At 29.1% G+C, this 24,473-nt stretch overlaps 2 protein-coding genes across 4 annotated transcripts; one reads left to right on the top strand and one right to left on the bottom strand.

Annotated features, from left to right (window-relative positions):
• Positions 1-215: 215 nt before the first annotated feature.
• On the bottom strand, positions 216-3,038 carry LOC101505158 (5'-adenylylsulfate reductase 2, chloroplastic). The gene is made up of 5 exons (XM_004486111.4): positions 2,850-3,038; positions 2,590-2,745; positions 2,338-2,461; positions 841-1,651; positions 216-722 (listed from the first exon to the last, which is right to left on the bottom strand). Exons 1-5 carry the CDS (start codon positions 2,947-2,949, stop codon positions 492-494), a joined length of 1,422 nt encoding a protein of 473 aa, XP_004486168.1. The 5' UTR covers positions 2,950-3,038; the 3' UTR covers positions 216-491.
• Positions 3,039-13,563: 10,525 nt separating this feature from the next.
• LOC101504625 (lactoylglutathione lyase GLX1-like) lies at positions 13,564-20,501 on the top strand. Of its 3 annotated transcripts, none has more exons than XM_004486110.4 (9): positions 13,564-13,702; positions 14,502-14,633; positions 14,726-14,850; positions 15,013-15,077; positions 15,154-15,366; positions 16,727-16,774; positions 16,886-16,993; positions 17,092-17,244; positions 20,269-20,501. In XM_004486110.4, the coding sequence occupies exons 2-9, from the start codon at positions 14,524-14,526 to the stop codon at positions 20,308-20,310; spliced, it is 864 nt and encodes a 287-aa protein (XP_004486167.1). In that variant the 5' UTR covers positions 13,564-13,702; positions 14,502-14,523; the 3' UTR covers positions 20,311-20,501. The 3 variants fall into 3 exon arrangements, with proteins under 3 accessions (XP_004486167.1, XP_004486166.3, XP_073225790.1); XM_004486109.4 differs by having other exon boundaries at positions 13,596-13,735; XM_073369689.1 differs by lacking the exon at positions 13,564-13,702 and adding an exon at positions 13,763-13,920.
• Positions 20,502-24,473: the final 3,972 nt, after the last annotated feature.

Raw genomic sequence — 24,473 nt, 5'->3', positions numbered from 1 at the left:
TTTAGAATTTAAAGTAAAAATTATATTTAGCATCTATTTTTTTCAAATGAAGCTTCAATTAAGGGGCGGAAGTTGTAGTTTTGTAAAATATTGTTTTTGAAACTCGTGAAGTATTTAGTCGTGTGTTTTTTTTTTTATGGGAAAAGTTTACTCGTCTGTGGTTAGCAGTTAGTATTCCTTCTCTTGTTTGATATTCTTAAATAAAAATTTGGTGAATCCAAAAAACAAGATCTTATATTATTGAGAGAAACAAGATAGTTCAAACATAAGTCTACTCGTCTAGAAAAACAGTAAATCAAATCCACCTCAGTGACTACTACAATTACTTCTGCGGAAGATCATCTAAACCTATACAGAGATACAAGCTGAGAATTTTCGTTTTGCTGTCAAAACTGCCATTCCCACTTCAGTGAACTGCCAAAATCTGTGAATAAACTTATTCCAGGTATCGTGTGACGGAGCCTCGTGCAAAATACTCGCTCAATTGATCATCACCTTAAGGCATTCACAAATGCCAATAATGAATCAACGTCTCTCTTTTCCGAAGGATACTTAATTGGCCGTGAAGAGTGTTTGGGGAAGAAGAGTATTGTGGGGAAGCTACCAAGCCCCAGTTCACTCTTTGCATATTCTTTTTCATCACCATCAGCTCTAAATTTTCCAACCTTCACTCCTGATCCTGCTAAATTCTCTGCCAAATCCACATATGATTCCTCCATAGCCTGTAAGAATTAAGATTAAGCATGTTATTAGAGAATGGAAATATCAAGCCAAATGAAGCAATGCACATTAGGGAGATAATGGCAACATAATATTGAAGTTCAGGACATATCAATTTACCTGGCAAAAGCGGCACCATGGCGCATATAGCACAACGAGCCAAGGCTCTTTTCGGTCCTCCAATTTAGCCAGATTCTCAATTCCAGCCCTGCTCAAGCTGACCACATTCTGGGTGTTGAAAATGTCAGCAACTGCGGCAGAGCCATTTGCTTGGGCATCGTTTCCATTACCATTCGTCTGGGCACCATCTTCCTGTTTCAAATTTCCTTTGTGAAGACCACACTCCTTTGCTTTGGCATCCTCCCACCACCATCTTCCCTCTCTTTCATGCTGTCCAGGTAAAACTGGCCTTGTGCATGGCTCACAACCAATGGAAACATATCCTTGAGAATGCAAAGAATTAACAGGCACATCCATTGTCCTAAGGAAGTTCCATACATCATTGCCATTCACATTTGCAACGGGGTTCCACTTTACAAGACTACCAGCACCACCATCAAGTCCCTCAAAAACTGGATCAACCTGAACAACAGGTATTTCAGACCTAGTTCCAGGTGACTGGTCTTTTCTTTGACCAGTTATCCATGCTCTGAGACCCTTTAGAGCTCTCCTTAAGGGTCTCACCTTCCTAATGCGGCAGCACTCTTGATGCCCATCCTCGTAAAATGAGAAGAGCCCCTTTGTTCTTACTAATCCCTGAACCTCAACTGCATCAGGGAACATGTATTCGATGCGAATTCCGTAGCGTTTCTCAACTGCATCAAACAATCTGTATGTTTCTGGATTCAGTCTCCCTGTGTCCAGACTGAACACCCTGTATGGCCGACCCGTCAAATGTGCGTACTCAATTAAAGCAACATCTTCAGCACCACTGCAAACACAAAGCTACTCGTTAAAATCTAAATCCAGATTGATAGCACATATTTACATTACCCACCAAGTAAAGAGAAATTTAGGGTAAACAACTTAATTAAGTAATGATTCCATTACTTAGTCAAAAATAGTATTGATTCCATTACCATTCATAATACTATATACATGCAACTTTGGAAAGCTTATGAATAAAGAATAAGTTGAAATCGTATTTATTAGGAAAAAATATGCTGAAATCGGCATTTAGTTATATTATTCATTCCCTGCAAATTATTCTCAATTTTCATAAGCTGTCTTAAAAGAGTTACAGAAAATGTTCATCTCATAAGATAAAGCAAAAATATTTATCTTCCAAACCCCTAAAAGGTCTACAAGCAGTAAATGAATATACTACTCTCTCTTCACATCAATTCTACAAATTCTTAACTGATTTTGTATTTCATTTAGACACAAGAATTGCACAAAAACACCCTCAATGCAAGAAAAGAAAACAAAATCCAACAGAAAGATTGAAAGCACGTGTCTTATGCTTGCCTAAGTCAACTTCATATTAGAAACTAACATTTACATGTGAAGCATACTCAAAAGGTAGCATTCACATGTTCAGGTTAACCCAACACAAACAATAAACAAATTATATACAACCAAATCATTCAAAAGCATACTAAGAATAATCAAATCAACCTGAAAGCAATAGCAATATCGCTGCCGAATTTCTCAAGTGCCTTGTCCATTATTTCAAGAGGCGAAGCATTTTCAAGGTTTTTCGCTAATTGTTCAAAATCTTCCTCTTCTTTCTCAGTAACCTCTGTAAATCAAGTAACACGTACACCTTAGATCAGAATAAGCTTTAATTGACTTCATTTAACGAAATTACAAATAAAATTCACCCTGAAAACAGGGGAGTTTGAAAATAACAGAAACAAGGAAACGCACCAGGAGCAACGATAGTTGCTGCAAGAGGAACAATTGAATCATTCCTTTTAGATTTAGCGTTAAGAGGCCTCACCAAATATCGTCTTTGAGGTAAATTCAAAGCACCATTCGAACCATGAGTTTTCTCCAAAATCCTTAACGAACCAATTTGAGAAACTGAAAACAGACAAAACCCGCACATTAATCAAACCCTAAAAAACACCACAGACAGCAACGAATTCCGTTCATGTTTAAAAAAATGAACGTTGAAATTGGAATACCTTTGGTATCGGAGGAAGATCCGATGCGTGAGAAGAAGGAAGTTGATTTTGCCGCAGCTGCTGCTGCTGCTGCTGAAGAAGAAGTAACGGCGAGGGCCATTGGAGAATGAATGAACACTATTGATCTATGTTCCTAAATTGAATAGTAGAATCTGTTGGTTTTTTTTTTTGTTCTATGAAATGTAATAGATGGAGGAGGTTTTGATATAAAGAGAAAGGTAATGCGAGAAGTTTTCAGGTTCATTGAACCTGGACGCAATTCGGGAACTCCTCGTGCTGCTTATGTGGCTTCCCGTTATTGGATGGTGGAAACTCGTGGCGCGTGGCATTCGTTGGGTCACGCGGACAACTTAGACTAGGATTCACTTTTCAATTTTTGAACAATCTTCCAAGTTCCTTAGTTTCATCTCTTACTATTATTATTATTATTGTAAATCAAAATTACTACTATAAATAATAGATAATTTATTAATATTTTCTCCTTTCCTTTTTTTTTATTTATTGAATAATTTTGATAAATGTGTCAAAAACTTAATGATTTTCAACACAATTAAAGAAAGTCTACATACAATGAAAAATAATTGAATGTTAAAATTATTATAAATTCCTTTTTTTAAAATGTAACAACAAATTCAAATTATCAAAAAAAAAAATTGAATGTTCAGGACTCAAGTATTGTTTTATTAATTTATTACTATTTAATTATATATTATTTTTAAATGGTTAAATATGTTTTTAAATCTAATTAAAATTCAAAATTTTGTTTTTAGTATTTATAAAGTAATGCTTTGAATCTTAGTCTTCATAATATTTTTTATCAATTGTTTTAATTCTCATAAAATTATAATAAATCAAATCATAAATAATTCTTTGAATATGTTATTAAATTTTGCAGATACATTTTAGTGATATGATAAAAATCTATATAAAAATTTAAAGATACTATTTATGTGTATTCTTCTAATTTTATATGTTTGATACATTTAGATGATGGCGCATAAAAATTAGTATTTAATCCATCATCTTTTTAAAACTTTAAACTTTTACTTAAAAAATATATGTAATGTTTTATCTATGATTGCTAATAAAATATTAAAATATTATACATGAGTTAACTTAAATTTAGAGATGATTACAGATCGAGTTGAGTTAATTTTGATCAAATTTGATATATGAGTCGATTAAATTTATTTTGATTGAGTTGATTTATTAACCCGTAATTTTTATATCAAATTTGAACGGAATTTGATTGAGTTTGCGGGTCGTAAAAAAATTATTTTAAAAAATGTAATTAAATTTAAATACTATCACAAAAATCATAAAAACCAACAAAATCATCTCAATATATTAATTATTCGATAATTAAAATACATCTATAAACACAACAAAATAGTTAAATTATATAAATTAACAACAAATCTTCAAATAAAAATTCAATAACTAAATAATAATTATACAACAATAATAGAAAAAATAAATAAAAAATATATATGTTATGTCAATGTGTTGGATTCATGTGTCTGCATATTCAAAATGTCAAATATCCTACTTAAACCGAACATCATTAAATTTAAATGAATTCGTAAGAATTCAATCTAAACTCGAAGAGTTTGATCAAAATATAAATTAAATTACTTTGGGTAATCGAATTTACAAATTTACACAAATCAGTGAACACCACAACTCAACATTAAATTAAAATTACATATAATAAAGAAATTATACATGTTGGAAACAAATTTTTTAAATTTTAAAAGAATTATATATTGAATATTTGTATAAATAATTATATCAATACTTTTCTTATAAAAAAAAATTATATTAAAAAAATGCGACAATGGATTTGGATAAAAGAAATGTGACAGTTGCCATGTTATTGATCATCAACATTTTAAGCGTTTCTTTTAGTTGAGATGATGCAGTCGTTACAAGCAAACCCGGTAAAAATAGTCATTTACATATAAATACTAAAGTCGTCTATGTGTAAAAGAAATCCCAAAATAAATCATCATCTTAATATTAATTATTTTTCTAAAAATACAAAAATGGAATGTAGAGACTAACAAATAATTTTAATTTTTTTTAAAATAGTTTAAATTCATCTTGAAAAGGTTGAAAAAAAAATATTATTCGTAAAAAATTATAAACCAAATTAACCAACGATTCCTATTCGTTTTTACTCCAATTCGGTCTCCATCCACTTTTGTTCAAGACTGGGAGAATGTGGTTCCATGAGCCATAATTTTTGCATGTGAAATTAATTAATTAATTAATTCCAGGAGTTTATGTTGCACAGGTTCGTTGATCCCCCACCAGCCTTCGTTTTATGTCGTTGGGGAATTTCTCATCACAGACGTAATTGTATGCGTTACTTTGATGTCAGCCACCAACTAGCTAGTTGTGAAAAAAGGTTAATAATATGAGGCTGCAATGCAAAAGGAGCAATCAACTTGGAAAGTGATTGGAAAATGTCATTTCACACAAATTAATAAATCAAGATTCTATCATTGGTGCTCTTTTCTACGTCAAATTTTTAGTGCATCACTTGTATACTACTACTATGTTTTGGTAATGCAACTCAACATTACTGCCTTACTAGTCCCATTAAACAATTCAGATCTATCTACGGTGGCCTCGTTGACTAATTTGCTGATTGGAGAGAACAAAATTATAAATAGGAATACGAAATAAATTAAAATTTTCCATATGTTTAGGTCAGTTTATTTGTGCACAGTACCACTCTTCAGATTAAGGAATTGTACAAGGCAGGTTTTAAATATATTTTTTATGTTTGATCAAATATATGTTTTGATTTTTATTTTTTAATAATAATTAATTTTAGTTATTTTTACTATCACAATAAAAGTTATAGTTACATGTGGTCATTACAATCCATTCTAGCATATAGCAATTGTCAATATACACTTACTGTAATATTTTAAAAAAATATTAATTTAACCTAATAATAATTTTATATTTAAAAAATTATTCTTATTTTAAAACATATATAAACTATTTAAAATGGATAACACTTATTGAAGTTTTTTGTAATTTCATTTTATCTTTGTTAAAAATGTACACTTAATTTTAAGATTGATTTAATATTAAACTTTAAAAATTAATAACAGTAATCATATAGTTAAATTAAAATAGATATGATGAAAAAGACTAAAATTTATCCTTTATAAAAAATAAAGGGTGAAAATGAACTAAAAAATAAATACTAAAATGAGTGTGTATAATAGCCACAAATTACTAAATCTATAAGAAGTTTTAAATGACACAACTATTTGAACATACTATTTAAATATATACATTTAAAAGATAAAAAAAATAATTAATATGTTTTTAAATAATAAAATAATATGTAGTTATACATATTTAGTAAAAAATATTATTTATATATGTGTCTAAATAATTGTGACCAATCAAATGTTGCGATTTCTTTTGTAAGAGAAAAAACAATAAGTGCTTTCCCTAAATCTAACCCTTGGTGATCTGAAAGGACTAATATTCAATACTAATTTTTTTTTTTTACAAATATTCAATATTATAAGAAAACGCAAGGACCACCAACACCCCGAATGTTTAAAAAGAAAACACACTATAAGTAAAGGCGATTCCATATGGTCCTACAAATCTATAATAATAAATTGCATGACAGAGTACCATAATTTATGTTTTTTAGTAAAAATATTTAAGGCGAGATGATTGAGAGCAGTACCATATTTATTTAGAAAAATATTTTTTTTTTCTTCCGACAAGCATTAAGTCCAACGGAACTTTACAAATAATTTTTTTATTAAAAAAAAATCAAATAGATATCATTACTTTATTGATAAAATAGACTATATCATTATTGGAATCTTGAGAGAAAGTTTATTTTTTATTTTATTCAATTTTAAATTAATTAATTTAAAAAATACTTTGTTTTCAATCTTATAATTGAATTTTATTTTAATTTTATGTATTCTATAAAATCTCAGTTTTTTTATATACTTCATACAAACTCAGATTAATATGTGATTTGTTTTCAACTTAAATATTTAATATTTAAAAAACTTGGATTAAATGGTACCAATTTGTTTGAATTTAGTTCATATAATAAAAAAATTTACTTTATCAATGAATCGTAACTGTTAAATTATTAAAAATATTTAATTTTTATTATAATTATCTTGAAAATTATATATATAAATGGTTATAATATATTAATAATATAAAAAAATTATATTAGTAATACGTAACAATTAAAATCAATTTATTTTTAAAAGATTACTCTTAAGTTTTAACCATAACTGTAATATCATCATATAAGAACTATTTTAATTAGTGTCTTTGACACCATTGACTCTACCAAAGTGTTTTCGTAGTTTTGTCTCTTTTTAATGACTATATATGAGATTAAGTATAGCTACACAACCTACATTTGTAGGTACTCATTTAAATTTGTACGCATAAACTAAAAAGAATGTAGATTTCTTTAAAATTAAAGATCAAAGTGAATTTGAAAATTGATATTTATTCTGTCTCACCAATAAAATTATTACCATTATAAATTTTTATATAAATATAAGTATTTATTTTTTTTATGTTTTTTTTTTATATATTATAAATTTCAATCATCTTTCTATATAAATATGATTTTTTTTATTGATGTATAACAATAATTATTTTATTAAATTAATTCTGATAAATATTATTTTAAAAATTGTTATGTTATATACATAAAGTGGTTCAGGTGTGGGGTGAAAATTAATTTCAAACTTAAAAATGAATAAGATTTTTTTCAATTAATGAGGTGAAGAATTCAAGATAGTTTACTGCTCTATCATTTAAATACGTCTCTGACCTATCCTGTTGTTATATCTGTATCAAACTATCCTTTCAAGATAATTTACTTCACTATCATTTAAATTTGGATTTCTTAAATCCCCTCTCTATAAGAAGAATTTGCAAAGTGATTGACACTTCAAAAAAATTTACAATATAAAAATTACAAATACTCTGGGGAAAAGATCAATACTATATGTATTTTGCAAAATAATGTGAAAAGACTGCAAATATATTAGCTGGAAATGTGAAGAATTCAAAACTACAAACTATATCAGCTTATTTCGAAATTAAATAATCAAATTACAAGTTTATATTGTTTTTATAATAAAAAATAATACTTGACTGAGTTGACAATATTTTTGAAGAAAAAACATTTCAAATTGACATTACATTAACTTTTAAATATAAATATTACAGATTTTGTTAATTTTTATAGTAAAAACAATTAATTAATTTGATCATGCTTTTTGAGAGAAAATATTATTTAAAATTGACATTAACTTTTGAGAAAAAAATTAATTACACTAATTAATATAATATTATATTAATATTATATATGTAATAAAATTTTATTCGATACATATTTTTAAACTTTACCGTCATATTAAAATATTATATTATATAAAGAATCAATATAAAATTTTACATAAATCTAAAATTATTTGATATATTATTGATATGCGTCAAAATTAACATCATATAATAAAAATATTTAAAAAACTAATCATAACATATATCAATATCAACATATCAAATAATTTTAAATTTATATAAATAATCTATATAATATAATATTTCAATCTAACTTTTAAATTCATATACTTGTAATGTTGTAATGTTGTATGTACTCTCCTAATTATTATTATTATTTTATTAAAATATACTTTCCTAATTATGTATATCTTGTGTATGTGAATTTTTTTTGCTCATATACCGCTCTTAAAAAATAATTAAAATATTCTACTAAACTAATATATTAAAATATTATACTTTTTTTTGGACTTTCATTAAGTCATTAATAGGAGATGCAACCATTTATAGATAATTTTTTTCCTTCTTTATGAAGTCACTTTCGTAGGATGTAATTATCTAGCCGTACATTTCTTTAACAAATAAAAAGTAAAATAAATTAATACATAAAAAATAAAAATTATATTATATTAATAAATCCAATAAAATATATTAAAAGAGAAAAAAAAATACATTAAATTTTAATTAATCATGTTCATCCAAATGTCTTTACTCCTACATCTAGAAGGTTGTCGAACTTGTCTAGCTCTTTGAACGATTTGACATTGTTCTAATTGATTCTCATTTTGATAATAGGAATTGGTTTAGACAACACCAAATTATTTAGTTTTGTCGAACAATATATGCGTGATTCACGTTTGTGTCGAACAATATATGTGTAATTCACGTTTGCATCCATCATCATATCCTCGTGTTCACTTAAACCCCCTGATCAACCATCACCACATGGATATACACCTATAGAAATGTCGGCTCAATATGACATTTCATTGATGCTAGAAATGCAGACCATCAGTTACTTAAAAGAACACATAATTTTCTATAATTTGTTTGAAACTCACTGTACAATTAATTAGTCGATTTATGCTATTTCCATGTATAATCTAATTATTCAAAATTATACGGAGACATGTGGTAATAGCTCTAGTCGACACACAAATCCTTCAATTATTTGAAACAACGATGAAGAACATGATCAAAATGACGATCAATCAGAATAACCTCAAGTTGTTTATAGAGTTAGACGAGTTCGATAACCGTCTTTACATGGAACTAGGGACACTCAGGTAGAAATATTTTGTTGAATTTATTAATATAATTCAATTTTTAAAAATTATTTTTATTATATTTGTATTTGTTAAAAGAAATACACATCTAGATAGTCGCATACTTAAAATGTAATTTTTTAAAGAAAGAAAAAATTATCCTTCACACGGTCGTATTTTCAACCAACCACCTCTTGAAAATCTATAAAAGTAGAAGATTTTATATATTAATTTTAAAATAAGATATTTAAAAAAAAAATCAAAAAATTGATGTTTTTGTACATTCCTTTGTCCCCATGTGAAATCCTGTTTTTGTAGTATTCCTTTGTGCCTATGTGCCTGCGGATTTGGATCCGAATCAAATGGGGCTTTTGATTCATCTTTTTCTTTCTTTTCCAACTATTTTATAAAAAGAAATTAGTCTGGGTCAGATTGCTGATGTGAGTCCTTACCGCATACAAAATGCTAAATTCATTTTGAATTTAAAATCACCGCCTTCAGATTCATCATTTTTTTAATGAATCATGATAGTTTCTAGGGTACATAATTAGTATATATATATATATTAGATTTAACTAAAAATAATTAAAAATCAATAATTTTTGAATAAATATATTATTTTTAAAATATTTTTTATTTATTTATGATTAGAGTATAGCATCATAGCGGTTTGCTATGAATTATATTTAAAAGTTGTTTAAATTTATTAAAGTTTGACTATTCATATCTTTATGAATAACTGTGAGGGTATTTAACAAAACCATAAGAAATATATATATATATATATATATAATGTGATATCCGTTGACTTTAATTATAATTATATGATAAATTATTTCATTTAATAATTTAATATAAATGATGAATTTTAATAATTTAATTATTAAGTAGAAAGCTTTTATTGAGTGAATTAATTTATAAATTTTTATAAAATTTATAAATAATTTAATATTTTATTAAATATATTCAAATAAACATATAGTAAATTTTTAAAAAATAAACATAGATAATTAGATTACATAACTATAAATTTTAAATTTATATAAAATTTTATATTTGATCAATAATATATTATCTTAATAATTAATAATTAAATTAGTAAAATTTATTATTTATATTAAATTAGTATTTTTTTAATCAGCACGTAATCAAGATTGTGGAGTCTATGTCCAGTTGGTCAAAAGAATTTCAATTCAAGTGTGACAATCCATGAATCACACATCCGAAATTCTGACGCTGTAGTCCCCAAATATGTTTAAAATTAGTCACATTGATAGATAAAACGTCCGGTAGAATTTGAGGTTTCTTGGAGAAAAATAAGGGGGTCTGGAGAGCAATCTGCATCACAAATTGCATCTTCTAATTGGGCCACTTTTGTTGGGTGTAGCCCATTTAGAATTTATAAAGTTATAAATTTCATTTTCTATGATAGGTCTATTTTACACGTTTGGATGATTAACTCTTACCTATATTTTTGTGTATTTAAAAATATTGAGTTTGAGAAAAAAAAATTCTTAGAATTATTCTTCAAACATTTTCGGATTGATAAATTCAAATATCCAAATGTATATCTGAGAACATTGAAGGTGAGAGAAAAAACTCTCTAAAATGTTGTTCCTCAATCTAAGAACAAATTTGCTACCTACACCTCTCATTTTATTACCTACACTCCTCATTTTATTTTTAAAAACAAAATACTCAAATTGTCCTTGAATATTTATAATATTATTTAACTTTATTTATTCCTTCATCACCATTCTTAACCACTCAAAACTCACATATCACAAAATCACCATAACTCACCCATCATAACTCATAATCATTCAAAACTTACATCATTCACTCATAACTTGCACCCTATCAGTTCCCTCTTTACATTGTGGTTAAAGTGACAAAATAAGATATGTTTATTCTGTTTTTGAGTTTGTAAATTTTTTCAAAATTTGGGGATTTTACGTGAACTCAGTTCACATATGTTGTAACATTACGTGAACTGAATTCACGTACATTGTAAAATTGTAAAAATCTCAGGTAGTACGTGAATTAAGTTCAAGTAAACGTACATGATTTAAGATTGCATAATTAATGGAGTTTGAGACTTATTGGTGGTACGTGAACCGAGTTCACGTAAACGTACTTGAACTGAATTCATGTAAACGTACTTGAACTGAGTTCACGTAATCGTACTTAAACTGAGTTCACGTGTATTGTAAAAATCTCATGTTGTACGTGAACTCAGTTCACATAAACGTACTTGAACTGAGTTCGCGTACATTGTAAAATTGTAAAAATTTCAAGTAGTACGTAAACTTACTTCACATAAACGTACTTGAATTGAATTCATGTACGCTGTAAAATTGTAGAAATCTCAGGTTGTACTTAAATTGAGTTTATATAAACGTACTGGAACTGAGTTCACGTAAACATACTTGAATTGAGTTCACGTAAACATACTTGAACTGAGTTCACGTAAACGTATTTGGACTGAGTTCACGTAAACGTACTTTTAAAATGACCAAAATGAAGGTTATGGTTTTGAGGATATAGATGAAGATGTTGATGGAGATGAAAATTAGGATTTTGAAGATGAAGATGAAGGTTAAGGTTTTGAAGATGAAGATGAAGATGAGAATGAAGATGAAGATGAAGATTGAGAGGGGTTAGGGTTTTCAAGATGAAGATAAATGAATGAGATTAGAGTTAAAATTCAATAAATAAGTAAAAGCATTTTGGGTATTTTTTAAATGAGGAATGTAGGTAGCATTATTGATCTAACAATCACACCTCACATTTTCATATTTACTCTAACTAAATATTAAATTTTACACTCCAATATATTCATATACTTTATTTTATTTTATTAGAATTTAACATTTAACAAATAATTGAACTCAAGTGATTATTGAAGTTTCGTTAAAAATAAATTATTTAAAAAAATTAAACTTTAAAAAGTTAAAGAATTAAAATCAAACTTCCTTTTAAAAATTTGAGTTGTATCTTGTATCAATTTTTTTTTAAGTTAAACTTAATTTAACCCTTTTAAAATCAACTTATAAACAAAGATAAAATACAAGAAAATAAACAAAACAATGAAAAACAAATTAAATATCAAAAGAATATTCTTCAAAAGAAATTCACATAGAAACTCTCTCTAGTTACTAGCTTAGTGCCCTCCCACACATCGTATCAATCTTGAGTATTTATTTTATCTTTCAATTACTTTCATCCCATTAATACTGTCACATTTTCAACCTAATTTTATTAAAATCACAATTAAAAAATATTAGAATAATAACAAAAAATAATAATTAATTTTAAATATTCAAATATTTAAAAATTATTTTTATCTAATCCTAAAGAATTTAACTGTAAAATTAACGAAGTAAAAAAAGAAAAAGAAATAACTTACACTAATTTGTTCCTAACTAATCAAAATTTCCTAGATTTTACATCTCAAAATCATTTCTATATTTAATTATTTACAAGAATCACCTTTTTCTCTTACAAAAAGTTGAATAAAACAGTCAAACAATCTATAAAAGAACATGTCTAGCAATTGACCAAATGTACTCTATCACTACTTAATACTCATATTATTAATAAAAAATATTTAATTTCAACAGTTAAATGGTTAGTATAAAAATTATTTAATAAATTAAGCTATATTTTATATAAAATTTAAAAAATTAATTATATTTAACTAATTTTTTTTAATAACTATAAAATAATTATTTTCATTTGTCATAGCGATAACGATAAGTGTAGTAAGTGCATAGTAAATAATCACCCTCTCGAGTGGTCCGTCATTTCTCCCTCCTCCACCATACCCACATATCCGTCCCTATGCATTAACTTATTATCGCCACGTAAGCAACCTAAGTGACTGGTAATTCTACCCTATTAATATTAGAAAAACAATTATTTTAGTTAATAAAAATATAAGATCTATCACCTTATTAATTTTAATTTTTAACGTCGTGATAATCATAAATTATTTTAATATTATATTGTTTTTTCAACTATATTTTTATGATAATAAATTATATTTTTTTAAATTATTTTAATAATAATTTGTAGTTGTAATTGAATAAAGGAGCAAAATTCCAGTAATGCTGTTTTAACCCTTTCACCCTATTAGTATTTTAAAGCAATGCATCCTGCTTCTTTTTCGAGATTGTGCTTTCTTCTTTTCTTTATAATCGTTATCCGTTACTCTCACTGGTACTTTCCCCTCGACCATTCTCTGCAAATAGGGTTTATTTTTCTCTCCCTTGTTTTCTCGATCTGTTTCGATTTTATTCATACTCATCAGTGACTGTTAATGTCCAATTCAATATTTTGTGCAGTTAACAAAAATCGTTTTTCATCACCTTGCTTTTTGTTAAATCGTAAAATAACCGATCATTTTCCTAAATCTTACTTTAATCTTCTCGGATCAAGTTAATTCACCATTTCCATTTTCTTACCTCACTTTTACAGTGTTACTCTTGTTTAATTAGAAAATTATGAAATCGCACACACAAACAAATTGATTGGGCTTTATTTTTATTTATTTATTTCGAACCTGTGAAGGATGGTGCAGATGAATTATATTGTTTGTTACTGTACTTTGTTATACAATAGATGCAATTTGTATTAATATGTTGACTTTTTAGCTACATCAGTCTTTTGTGAATTTTGGATGAACTTTTGAGATCATATTTATGATAAAACTCGATTTTGTAGAATAAGTTTTGTAGTTCTAGGAGAATTGATTTTTTTTTTGGATATTTTTTACTAGCAAGTGAAACCAAGTGATTTTTTATTTATGTTTGTAATCTAACAAATAAGCTAGTTTTTATCACTTGTATTGTTAAACTGAGGCTTGGATGCAAATTCTGTGTGATACTACAACATTTTGATATCTACTAAAATTTTAGATATTTGTATAGTCATGTTAGATAGGAGTTAAAATCAAGTTTGATATTTTTGATGAAACCAGACACATTAAATAAATTATGGCTTTTGGATGATGTTGCAGAGTATTTGCACCCACATTGAACATGGCTGAGGCTGCACAATCTAATGCTGAGTTGTTGGAATGGCCGAAAAAAGATAAGCGCCGCATCCTGCATGCTGTTTACCGTGTTGGTGATCTTGATCGCACCATCAAGTAGGGTTTAGTTGACTTGGATTGTTGAAATGTGCTGTGATGTAATGATGTTTGTTTAGAGGCTTAAATTTTCCTCACTATTTCTCTCACAGGTTTTATACTGAATGTTTTGGAATGAAGCTTTTGAGGAAAAGAGATGTTCCGGAAGAGAAATATGCCAATGCTTTTCTTGGATTTGGCTCCGAACAAACCCATTTTGTTGTGGAATTAACTTATAGTATGTTGCACTGTCAACCCTTTGTGTTCATGCATGCAGTATATCATATTCATATGTATATTGTGATTCTCTGATTCTATATACCTTTTGCTTACCTTATATTGGGTGTTGCTCCTGCTGGATTGAATTTGACATGGGTTTCACATATGATACTGTTGTCAGATTATGGGGTGTCCTCATATGATATTGGAACTGGCTTTGGACATTTTGCCATCGCAACTCCAGATGTAAGCTACAGTCTATTTTAACAAAAGCTCGACTCTTCTATACTGAAATTGAAGTGAGTATCTCTTCCATTTTTAGGTCTACAAATTGGTTGAAGACATCCGGGCTAAGGGTGGAAAAGTCACTAGGGAGCCTGGCCCAGTTAGTGGTGGGACAACTGTTATTGCCTTTGTGACGGATCCTGATGGTTATGCTTTTGAAATTCTCCAAAGAGCTTCAACCCCTGAGCCATTATGCCAAGTAATGCTTCGTGTTGGTGACTTAGAGCGCTCAATTAAGTTTTATGAAAAGGTAACTTCCAAGTCAATTTTTTCTTTTGAGGAACATCCATTTTAATGTAATCATAATTTGTACAGATGATGTGCTTTCAACTCAGTTTCATAAATATTCATTTCTATCTGTAGTTTTGTACAGGTCCTCTGTTTTATACTCAGTTTCATAAATATTAATGTCTTCTCACTTGAATTTCATATAAGCCTTTCTTTCTGCTGATATTTTGGTGGTAATACCGTAATGCATTCTTGTATGATTGTATCACCTCCTGAAGATCAAAACAAAATGATAATATCCTGCAAATGAACTCCCGCCTTGAATATGCTCCATTGCGAAACTAGCTAAGCAATTTGAGGCCTATCAACTGAAACAGACGACTACTTTGAAAAATTATGTTCTTTGTAGTTCCATTTTTTTACAAGAAAATCTTTCTTATTGATAGCGAACACTTTCAGTGATTTCTTATATAAAATATTCCAAAAGCTTAAGCTATTAAGTGTTAACTGATAATGATTTTCATATCAAACGCTCCCCTCACACTGGTCTTTTCTACTGGCCTTTAGTGTTGACATTGTATAAGTCTATCTATCCTTTCTGAAATGTAACATCTATCCAGAAAAACATGAGTTGTAAAAATTTAACTTGAGACACTTTGCACAGAGCTATTATGTGAAAGCTCATAAATGGTTTTATAGCTATTATTTTTGCTTGGTGCCCCTACTTATCCATTTTAGGGAGGAATGTCTAGGAATGAGTTAGACGTGAAGTATCTAGTGCTTATGTTAATAATTAAAATAAAAACCTCTTTCATTAATTGGTTTCCGACTTTCTATGCTTGAAGTAGAGCAACTGCATTATGGTGGTTTACTATTCATTTAGGCAACCATGAAATGACTGAATTTATCCTCTATTTTCTGTGGCATCAAGGATCTATATTGCGGAACTAATGGGATTTCTTGTGATTGACACAACCATGAAACTGTTTTTTGATATATTGTGATTTTAAGTTTATTTCTGTAGTGAACCAATGATCTAAAAATTTAACTTATTAGGTAAATAAAAAATAAAGCACATGAATGGTTTCATGTTTAACATGTCCCTTGATGCAAGAGCCCATCAAGCTTGAACTGTCGACATCACATACGCCCACCCAACTTTGTGCTGAATTTTTTTTTAGAAGAACAGGACCAACAAGGATTAATATCTGGATCACTCGGTTATAGAGACAATGATACCACGTCATGAACTAGCCATACTATAAGTTTAAGATATTGGGTGAAAGCAGAGGAATAGTTTTATATATAAATAATGTTTTCTTAATACAACAGTGTTTTTTTTATTAACTAAGGCTGTGTTCTACTGGATCATATTTTTGCAGGCTTTGGGTTTGAAGCTGGTGAAGAAGGTTGATAGACCTCAATACAAGGTGAGATACCTTCTTAACTTGATCTTAGCGATCTACATTGGTCCCAGCCATATTTGAAGCATAAGTCGTGTTTTGCTTATGATTATCCTGAATACACTGCACATTCTACAGTACACTTTAGCTATGCTTGGGTATGCAGAGGAGCACGAGACAGTTGTGTTGGAGCTGACATATAACTATGGTGTCACTGAATACACCAAGGGAAATGCTTATGCCCAGGTTAGTTAAACATTATATTTCCTTCTAGAAGGCTAAACTGGTATTATCACATTTCTGCACCCCTTGATAAAATTTGTGTGGTGTATACTATATAACAGATTGCTATTGGCACTGATGATGTATACAAGAGTGCTGAAGTAGTCAAAACAGTCATTCAAGAGCTTGGAGGGAAGATTACCAGGGAACCAGGGCCAATTCCTGGCCTCAACACAAAGATCACTTCTTTCTTAGATCCAGATGGATGGAAAACTGTAAGTTCTTTCTCTCCCTTCCTCTGTGTGTTTGCTTTTTTATGTTGAGTTAGGTTGTGACATAGAGTTCGTATGATGTATTTAACAACATTTTAACTTACCAAAGGTGAAAAGAAATAAATAAAACACATGTATGTTGGATATTAAAAATAGAAGTTTGTGCTGCGCACTGTCCACCAAATACCAAAACATAAAAAGTTGTCTAGTAACTTTAAGGTTTGTCCTGTATTGTTATGTCTGTCATGTACTTCAGTGTGTATCAAATGCAGCACACTCTTAATGGTAGAATCGTGAGCTAAAATTAATTAATGAATTATGGTGTTGAACACGTACAATACGCATACCTCATTACACTGCAGCTGTAATTTGACATTACCGTTTCTGCTGTAGTAAACTTGAAATAGAATAGGGGTTGTAAATTGTAATATGCTTAAGCTGTAGGAGGTTGCTTTAACTGAACCTTCACAAACAACTCCGGGATTTAGTATTCGTTTCTATTCTTGCTCTCGTTGACATTAAATATAGGTCTCCACTATCCGACTCCCGATTTAGTCTCGACGGCTCCCTTGTTCTGTATCACAGTTGGAGCCGAGGACAGAGACATAGGTGAAGATGGGGAGAGTGGTGCTGGTGGTGTTTGTAATTGAGGGCTCGGCCTAATGGAAGAACCACATAATGGTTTGATTTTAGGGCTTGTAACCCAACTCACACGCAAGCTGGAAGATGCAGGCAGCACATATGATGGGCAGATTAGAGAGGTCGTGAAACGCTGCAAGATAGGTGGATCCCTACTCTGCCGGGATAATTGTAAATTTATCTTGCATATTCTTAATGATAAACGGCTTGTATGAGCTGCTTCGTGTGTTAGTTGACCGAGACAAAGAACATAGAAGACTCTAGAAGTTTGAGAAAAAATAATAACGGGGCAAACACTGTGGGTCAAGGTTGTCAAACTCTAAATCCTACCTAAGATCTTTGGGATATAGAAAAAGTGTAGATCATGGGATCGTAATAACATGAATCTTAAGATCCCACAAAATAGACAAAATTATACCATAAAATTAAGAAAAATAGCTTTAACATAAAAATTTATAGAAGAAATAGAAGGAGGGAATATGAAATTGAATCATTAATTTAAGTATTAAAATTTCCAAAGTTGAAAAGCAATTAATCATTGAAAAAAAACCAAGTCCCAAGTTGATGCCTTCAAAATCAGATTTTAATATAATTTAAAATTATATGTATGTAGTTTTAAAATCACAACAGAAATTATTATTATTAATTAATTATTCAAAACCAAAAAAGAAAACAAGCTATTCAATAGAGTAAGCAAAACAACGTGAATAGAAAAAGGAGTAAGCAAAACGATTAGTAAAAAAAATAGAAAACAGAGTAAGCAAAACGACACATGTCATAATTTGTTAGGTTTTTTTAATGCGAAACACTGTTTTCCAAAAAACTAGGATACAGACCCGACCCATTAACACAAATGCAGAATTTGAAGGTGAAGAGATGCAAAACTGGGCCAAAGCATGCGGGTAGAAACGGCGCTAAACGGGTCGGATCTTTGCGAAACGACACTTCGTCTTCGTGAAACTGCTCTTCCTCTGCGTGACACGGCGCACTCCTCCCACACTCTGCCTCTGCGCACTCAAAGATCTGGGTTCTCCAACGATTTTGCCTTCGCTCTAACACTATTCACGCTAAAAAACGCGTAAGATCTTATGATGTTACGCTTTAGAGCTCGCTCCTAACAACCTTGTCTACAGCAAATCCAATTGGAATTTGGACCTATTAGAAAGTTTTATCTACAATTGGGTAAAGTTCTCATTCAAGTAAAAATGAAGTCAAGGGAATCCCCAAGAAAAAGGTTGAAAATGGGAAGTAGTCATCAAATCAAACAACTAATTGGTCAAGATTTCTCCTCCAGCCTTTTCTACCCAAATGCACTGTGAATTATACACTAATTCAAACTCCTTGTCTCACATTAGGCATGGCAACGGGGCGGGGCGGGGGCAGATTTCGCCTCCTCCACACCCGCATCCGATTAATCAGGTAAAATTTAGACACCTATCTCTGCCCGCAACGAGTCTTGGGTTTCTCCGCCCGCACCCGCACATATATATAAAATTATAAATTTAAACATCATATTTGTTATAATAAAATAATAATTATTAAATAATAATAAAATAAAAAATATTTTATATAGAAATAAAATTATAATTTTTAATATTTAAAAGAATATTAAATATATTCAATATGTATATGTATATAAAATTTAAAAATTGCAATAATATTACTTGCGGGTTCGGGTGCGGGTGCGGGTGCATGGTGGATATCACCACCCCCAAACCCGTCCCCGCCCCCGAATTTTGATGTCGGGGAAAATCCGCACCCGCACCCAATTAAAGCAGGTTTTCCCCGCCCAAATCAAGCGGGTTCGGTGGGTACCCGCGGGTGCGGATTTTATTGCCATCCCTATCTCACATCACTCTCATGCCATAAGTGCGAGGAGTCTTGAGTCCCTAGTTGTCGGTAAGACAGCAACCCAAGGGCAACCCTGGACTAGGTTGTAATTTGACAACTCAAATACCTCTCCTCTACAAAACTATTAGCTTTTCCCAAAATGAAGAAAACGTTAATCTGGGTTTAATTCACGGGTTCACTTCTGTAAATCGATTAGTTTCTCATGGTATAAAGGATGTATAGCAAGAGAATAACAGAAAATTAATTTTTAAACTCTTTGAATTAGTATCATGGAATTATATCTGACCAGCAAACTTAAACTGATCATAAATTGGGTGCTTAGAATAAGAATGTCTTGGTTTGTTTAATACGTTTAACTTAATTGAGGATCTCATGCCCTAACTTATACTATTCAATGTTCATATCTAATTTTGACCATGTAGTCATGGCAATGAAGTATATTTCGTTTTGAACATTTTACACCGTTGTCTGTGTTCAATTTACTGCCTTTATAAATGCTAAGTATGTGGTATGATTCAATTTGTATGAATTTTGTAGGTGTTGGTTGACAATCAAGATTTTCTGAAGGAACTGGAATGAAGAAGCTTTCCACGAATTATGAGTGTTGCTGCTATTTTATAATAAGTTGTCTGTCTTGATGATTGAAGATCAGCATGTATGTTATCTCAGTATAATAGTCTTCAGTATGGCTTTTATGATATGTCTATGTTATCGACTCAAATTGTAGTTGAAACTTTCATTTGCTGAGTGTTTGACGATGTTTAGCTGCAGTTGGAGAATTGATTATGATGCATTACAACAAAATCAAAATCAATCCCAGACAAAGTGATCCTATATTTTTTGCCTTACACATAAAATATGAACTGATAATGACTTTCTCTAGTTTTCAATAAAAAAAAGTATATAGTTTGTTGTAATTATAATGTTTTCTAATCAATTAATTTTTTTTTATCAGCTAGACGATATCGAGTTTCAAGCAATTGTTTTCACAATTTAGTTTTTTGTTATTCTAAATAAACAACAGATCTTTCATCTTTCATAAGTACCAAACTAGTTTATCATATGTAACAAAATAAAACTTATTTTTCATAAATATTGGCCCTAATTTATTTGAGTGTAACAAAATAACATCTTTGTGGACCACGGATCTTATTACTGCACCCCCCTAACCACAACAAAAGCATATTGTCAAAAAAAATCTATAAAAGCATTCAAATTAAAGTCATAGAGTAAAAGCTGTAAAATTAACGATAGTATGAAACATCGATTCTTTTGCTTTTTGTCTCTCTCTCTGCTCATTAAGCAAAGAGAAAATACTAATTTTTTCTTCTTTCTTTATTTAAAAGGAAAGCTGCTAAAGCTGTTTTCGTATACAGATTGCATTTTCTATGGCACCAATAAGCATAAAAATACACTTTTACCAAGGATGCATCCCTTAATTAACTAGCTGACTTAGGTTTTGTAAAATTTGAATTTCACATCATAACTGAGATTTAAAAATTGTCATTAATGGTATTTTTTTTATTTAAAAAAACTGTTATATATAGATAATAGGATGATTGATCATTATTAGACACGATTTAAAATTATTTTATAATATTGCATAACTATTGCACTCCATAATTTATAGTATAGATCTTCTTTATTAGTTAATAATGATGATAACTTATAATTGGTACTGAATCCACGCTCACGCTTACATAATAAAAACACTTGAATAACTAGAAGTCTAGAAGATTTAAACTGCTCAAGATTGATGATATGTTAGGTAAAAAGAGGAAAGACACTTGAAATGATTTATGATTAATCATGAGTTGGAATTATATGTTTCGATAATTAAAGGGTCCCATTAGGTTTTTACATAGAAGTAGTCTCTTTCAGTAAATTGTAAGTGGAGACATTCTCCTATGAGCTGGAAACGAAAGGCAACTGAAAATGGCGTCTGTGTTTGGTTACATGGGAACATAGGGATCAATAGGGCCCCAATCTCCTCCGACCCAACAGTATGGTAGAAATTAAGCTATGCACCCTTTCACTTCTGCTTTGTGCCTTTCAATCTTAACTTTAGACCAAATCTCTATGTTTTAACCAAACCATCGCTGAAATATCAAATAATCATCATTGAAATTTGGAATCAAGCAAAGCAAATGTTCCGTGTGCTTTATTTTTTCTTCTATGTATGCTTTTCTTTGCTTTTTAAACTAAGTAGTATAAAACATAAATTGTGTTATAAGCACCTAGTATTAGGCAAATATTTGAGTTGGATTCGTTTTTATTTTTTATTTTTTATTTTTAACTTGATAATTCAATGAGTATTTTCATTTTTTATAGGATTCAAACTTTGATCCTAAATAGTGAGAAACTAACTATTATGTTAGGGTTCAATCTCCATTTATTTATTCTTTTTTTTTTCTTAAAAGAAAACATGGTAGTTAAATTTGAGTCTATTAATGTTAATTAAAGATTTTTTTTTTAGACAAAAGAATGTAGTTAAAATGATTATTGACATATAATTATATTGACACTTTAGTAACTCCTTTCATTTGCATTATTTAAACGATATAAATTAAACTAAAATGAGATTAAAAAAATAGAAACTATATAAAAATCCAAACAAATAAAGTTTGTCAATTAAATTATTAAAATTATTTTTCGTTAAAATTTACATGCATTTTATATATCAATGCTTTCTTGATACAAAAATATTAATCCGTGAAATGCTAGCCTATAATATTTATAAAATAATTTACTTATAATTTATAGGATAATATATGTAATTTAACTGAAGTTACGATAGATGTGAGACATATATATGTACCAACTCTCGTTGCTAAAGAGGTTTCAATTACATGTTTATAAATTATATTATCAGATACATTTATTTAATAATATCGGTTTATATAAATAATTTGCGCCATGAATCTTTGAGTTATATCTAGGGGTGAGAATAGGTCAGGCCAAACCAGACTTTGAAAAGTCTGAGTCTGGTCTACGATTTATTTTTTAGGCCTACGGCCTATCATAGGTTTTTTTTCCGGCCTGACCTGACCTTTTTAAAAGTCTGGCCTGACCTGGAAGCCTATTTAAAATAATTTTTAAAAAATATGAAACAAATATCCTTTAAACCCTAAAGAATAACTTTTTGTGTCAAATAATAGATTTTTTTTTTTCTGAAACAAATACACTCATTATTACCTTTTAAACAAATATGAAAGACTACTGAGTGATTGACTAATTGAACAGCTACCAAATATTAAATGACTATCAAATATGGAATGCTACCGAATATGAAACAACTACTGAATATGAAATATATATTGAATAATTGCTTAATTGATAAAATTTAAAATAGGAAATAATATTATTAATATAATAATAATAATAAATAATATTAATAAATAATAAAATATATATAGACCGGCCTGTCAGGCCTAATAGGCTTTTTTATAAGTCTGAGTCTGACCTATTAAATAAATAGGCTTTAAAAATGGCCTAAACCTAATCTTTTTATTAAATAGGTCAGGACATGCCATAAGTAGGTTAGACCATAGGCCCATGACGGACGATCTAGCCTATTCTCATCCCTAGTTATATCTTAATCTTGATCGACCAGTGTCTAACTGAGAGAAAAAAACTATCGCATATCATTTGTGTAAAATTTATTTATTTTTGTCAAAGTCATTGGTGCAACTTTAAAATATATAAATTATCCTATAAAAATATACTCGGGAGTTGAATTTTGAAAAACTAAATTTATGTTTTGTTATATAAATATTTTAAAAAATGAAAAGAATAATATAACATCTTAATTCCGTTTAGTTTATTTTTAAAAATATTTGTTTCCTTCTTTAATTTTTTTTAAAATATGTCATTTGTAACCAAACTTCCAAACATTCTAATAAATCACAGTTAGATGTATGTATGAACTAGTAGGGGCTCCGGCTGACTTATTTCTAATTTATTTTGCCTCTATATTAATATTATACATATAATATATTAAGTATTAATATGTTGTTTGGTTTGTTTACGTAAAGCTTTGAACAAAAAGCTTTATTGGCGTAAAGAACACAATCGGTTGGAAGAGATAGGTGCTATTCTAAAAAATCTGTAAAATTTTGGTTCTTATTTATTTAGAGGGAGTGATTTTTATTTTTTTTTGAAAAATAGAGCGTTTTGTTTTAGATATATAGAAAATAACAGATACATTGATATAATCAAGATATTATTGATTTTTTTTATCAACAAGATTTTATTTGTTGAAATTATATAGCTACCAAGTGTTTTGTTTTGGATATACATAAAATTATCTTCTCATTTTACTCTTCTTTATCCTTATATTTTTTTAATTCTAAAAATGTTTAGTATAAATTGAATTATAGTGAATCCTGAACCTGTCCTTGGGCTTTAGCGGAATCCAAATGGACAAATACTTGTGCATCTTAAAATAAATGTATTGGACTGGTAGGGTAAAGTAATGATCTATCTAAAAATTTTAGTACAAGTTAGAAACGACAAAATTAAACGGGGTACTTTTTTTTGATAAAAAAATCTAAAGAGAGTACTATACTAGCCATCTATTTCTCCACGCATGTTAAAAAATAATTCTTTAGTCATCAATCAGATCAGAACAGTACTATGTATGTTTAAAAATGAAATCACCAATATATCCTCAGGCAACAGTAAAATAAAAGATGAAACTGCAACCGCTGCAGTTATCTTTCCACCTGGAGGGGGATCCCACT

This window comes from Cicer arietinum, chromosome 1, assembly GCF_000331145.2.
Source record: "Cicer arietinum cultivar CDC Frontier isolate Library 1 chromosome 1, Cicar.CDCFrontier_v2.0, whole genome shotgun sequence".
In the NCBI taxonomy this organism is placed as follows: domain Eukaryota; kingdom Viridiplantae; phylum Streptophyta; class Magnoliopsida; order Fabales; family Fabaceae; genus Cicer; species Cicer arietinum.
Note: the sequence above shows the minus strand (reverse complement) of the source record. Positions and strands in the feature narration are given on the sequence as shown.

What these genes read in the sequence shown, in the direction of transcription:
- LOC101505158 (XM_004486111.4), bottom strand. Translation starts at nt 2,949, where the DNA reads ATGGCCCTCGCCGTTACTTCTTCTTCAGCAGCAGCAGCAGCAGCTGCG. An exon ending in ATCTTCCTCCGATACCAAAG is followed by an intron (nt 2,746 to 2,849) that starts GTATTCCAATTT and finishes GTCTGTTTTCAG; the next exon opens with TTTCTCAAATTGGTTCGTTA. An exon ending in CATGGTGCCGCTTTTGCCAG is followed by an intron (nt 723 to 840) that starts GTAAATTGATAT and finishes TAATTCTTACAG; the next exon opens with GCTATGGAGGAATCATATGT.
- LOC101504625 (XM_004486109.4), top strand. Translation starts at nt 13,632, where the DNA reads ATGCATCCTGCTTCTTTTTCGAGATTGTGCTTTCTTCTTTTCTTTATA. An exon ending in GATCTTGATCGCACCATCAA is followed by an intron (nt 14,634 to 14,725) that starts GTAGGGTTTAGT and finishes TTTCTCTCACAG; the next exon opens with GTTTTATACTGAATGTTTTG. An exon ending in ATCCAGATGGATGGAAAACT is followed by an intron (nt 17,245 to 20,268) that starts GTAAGTTCTTTC and finishes TGAATTTTGTAG; the next exon opens with GTGTTGGTTGACAATCAAGA.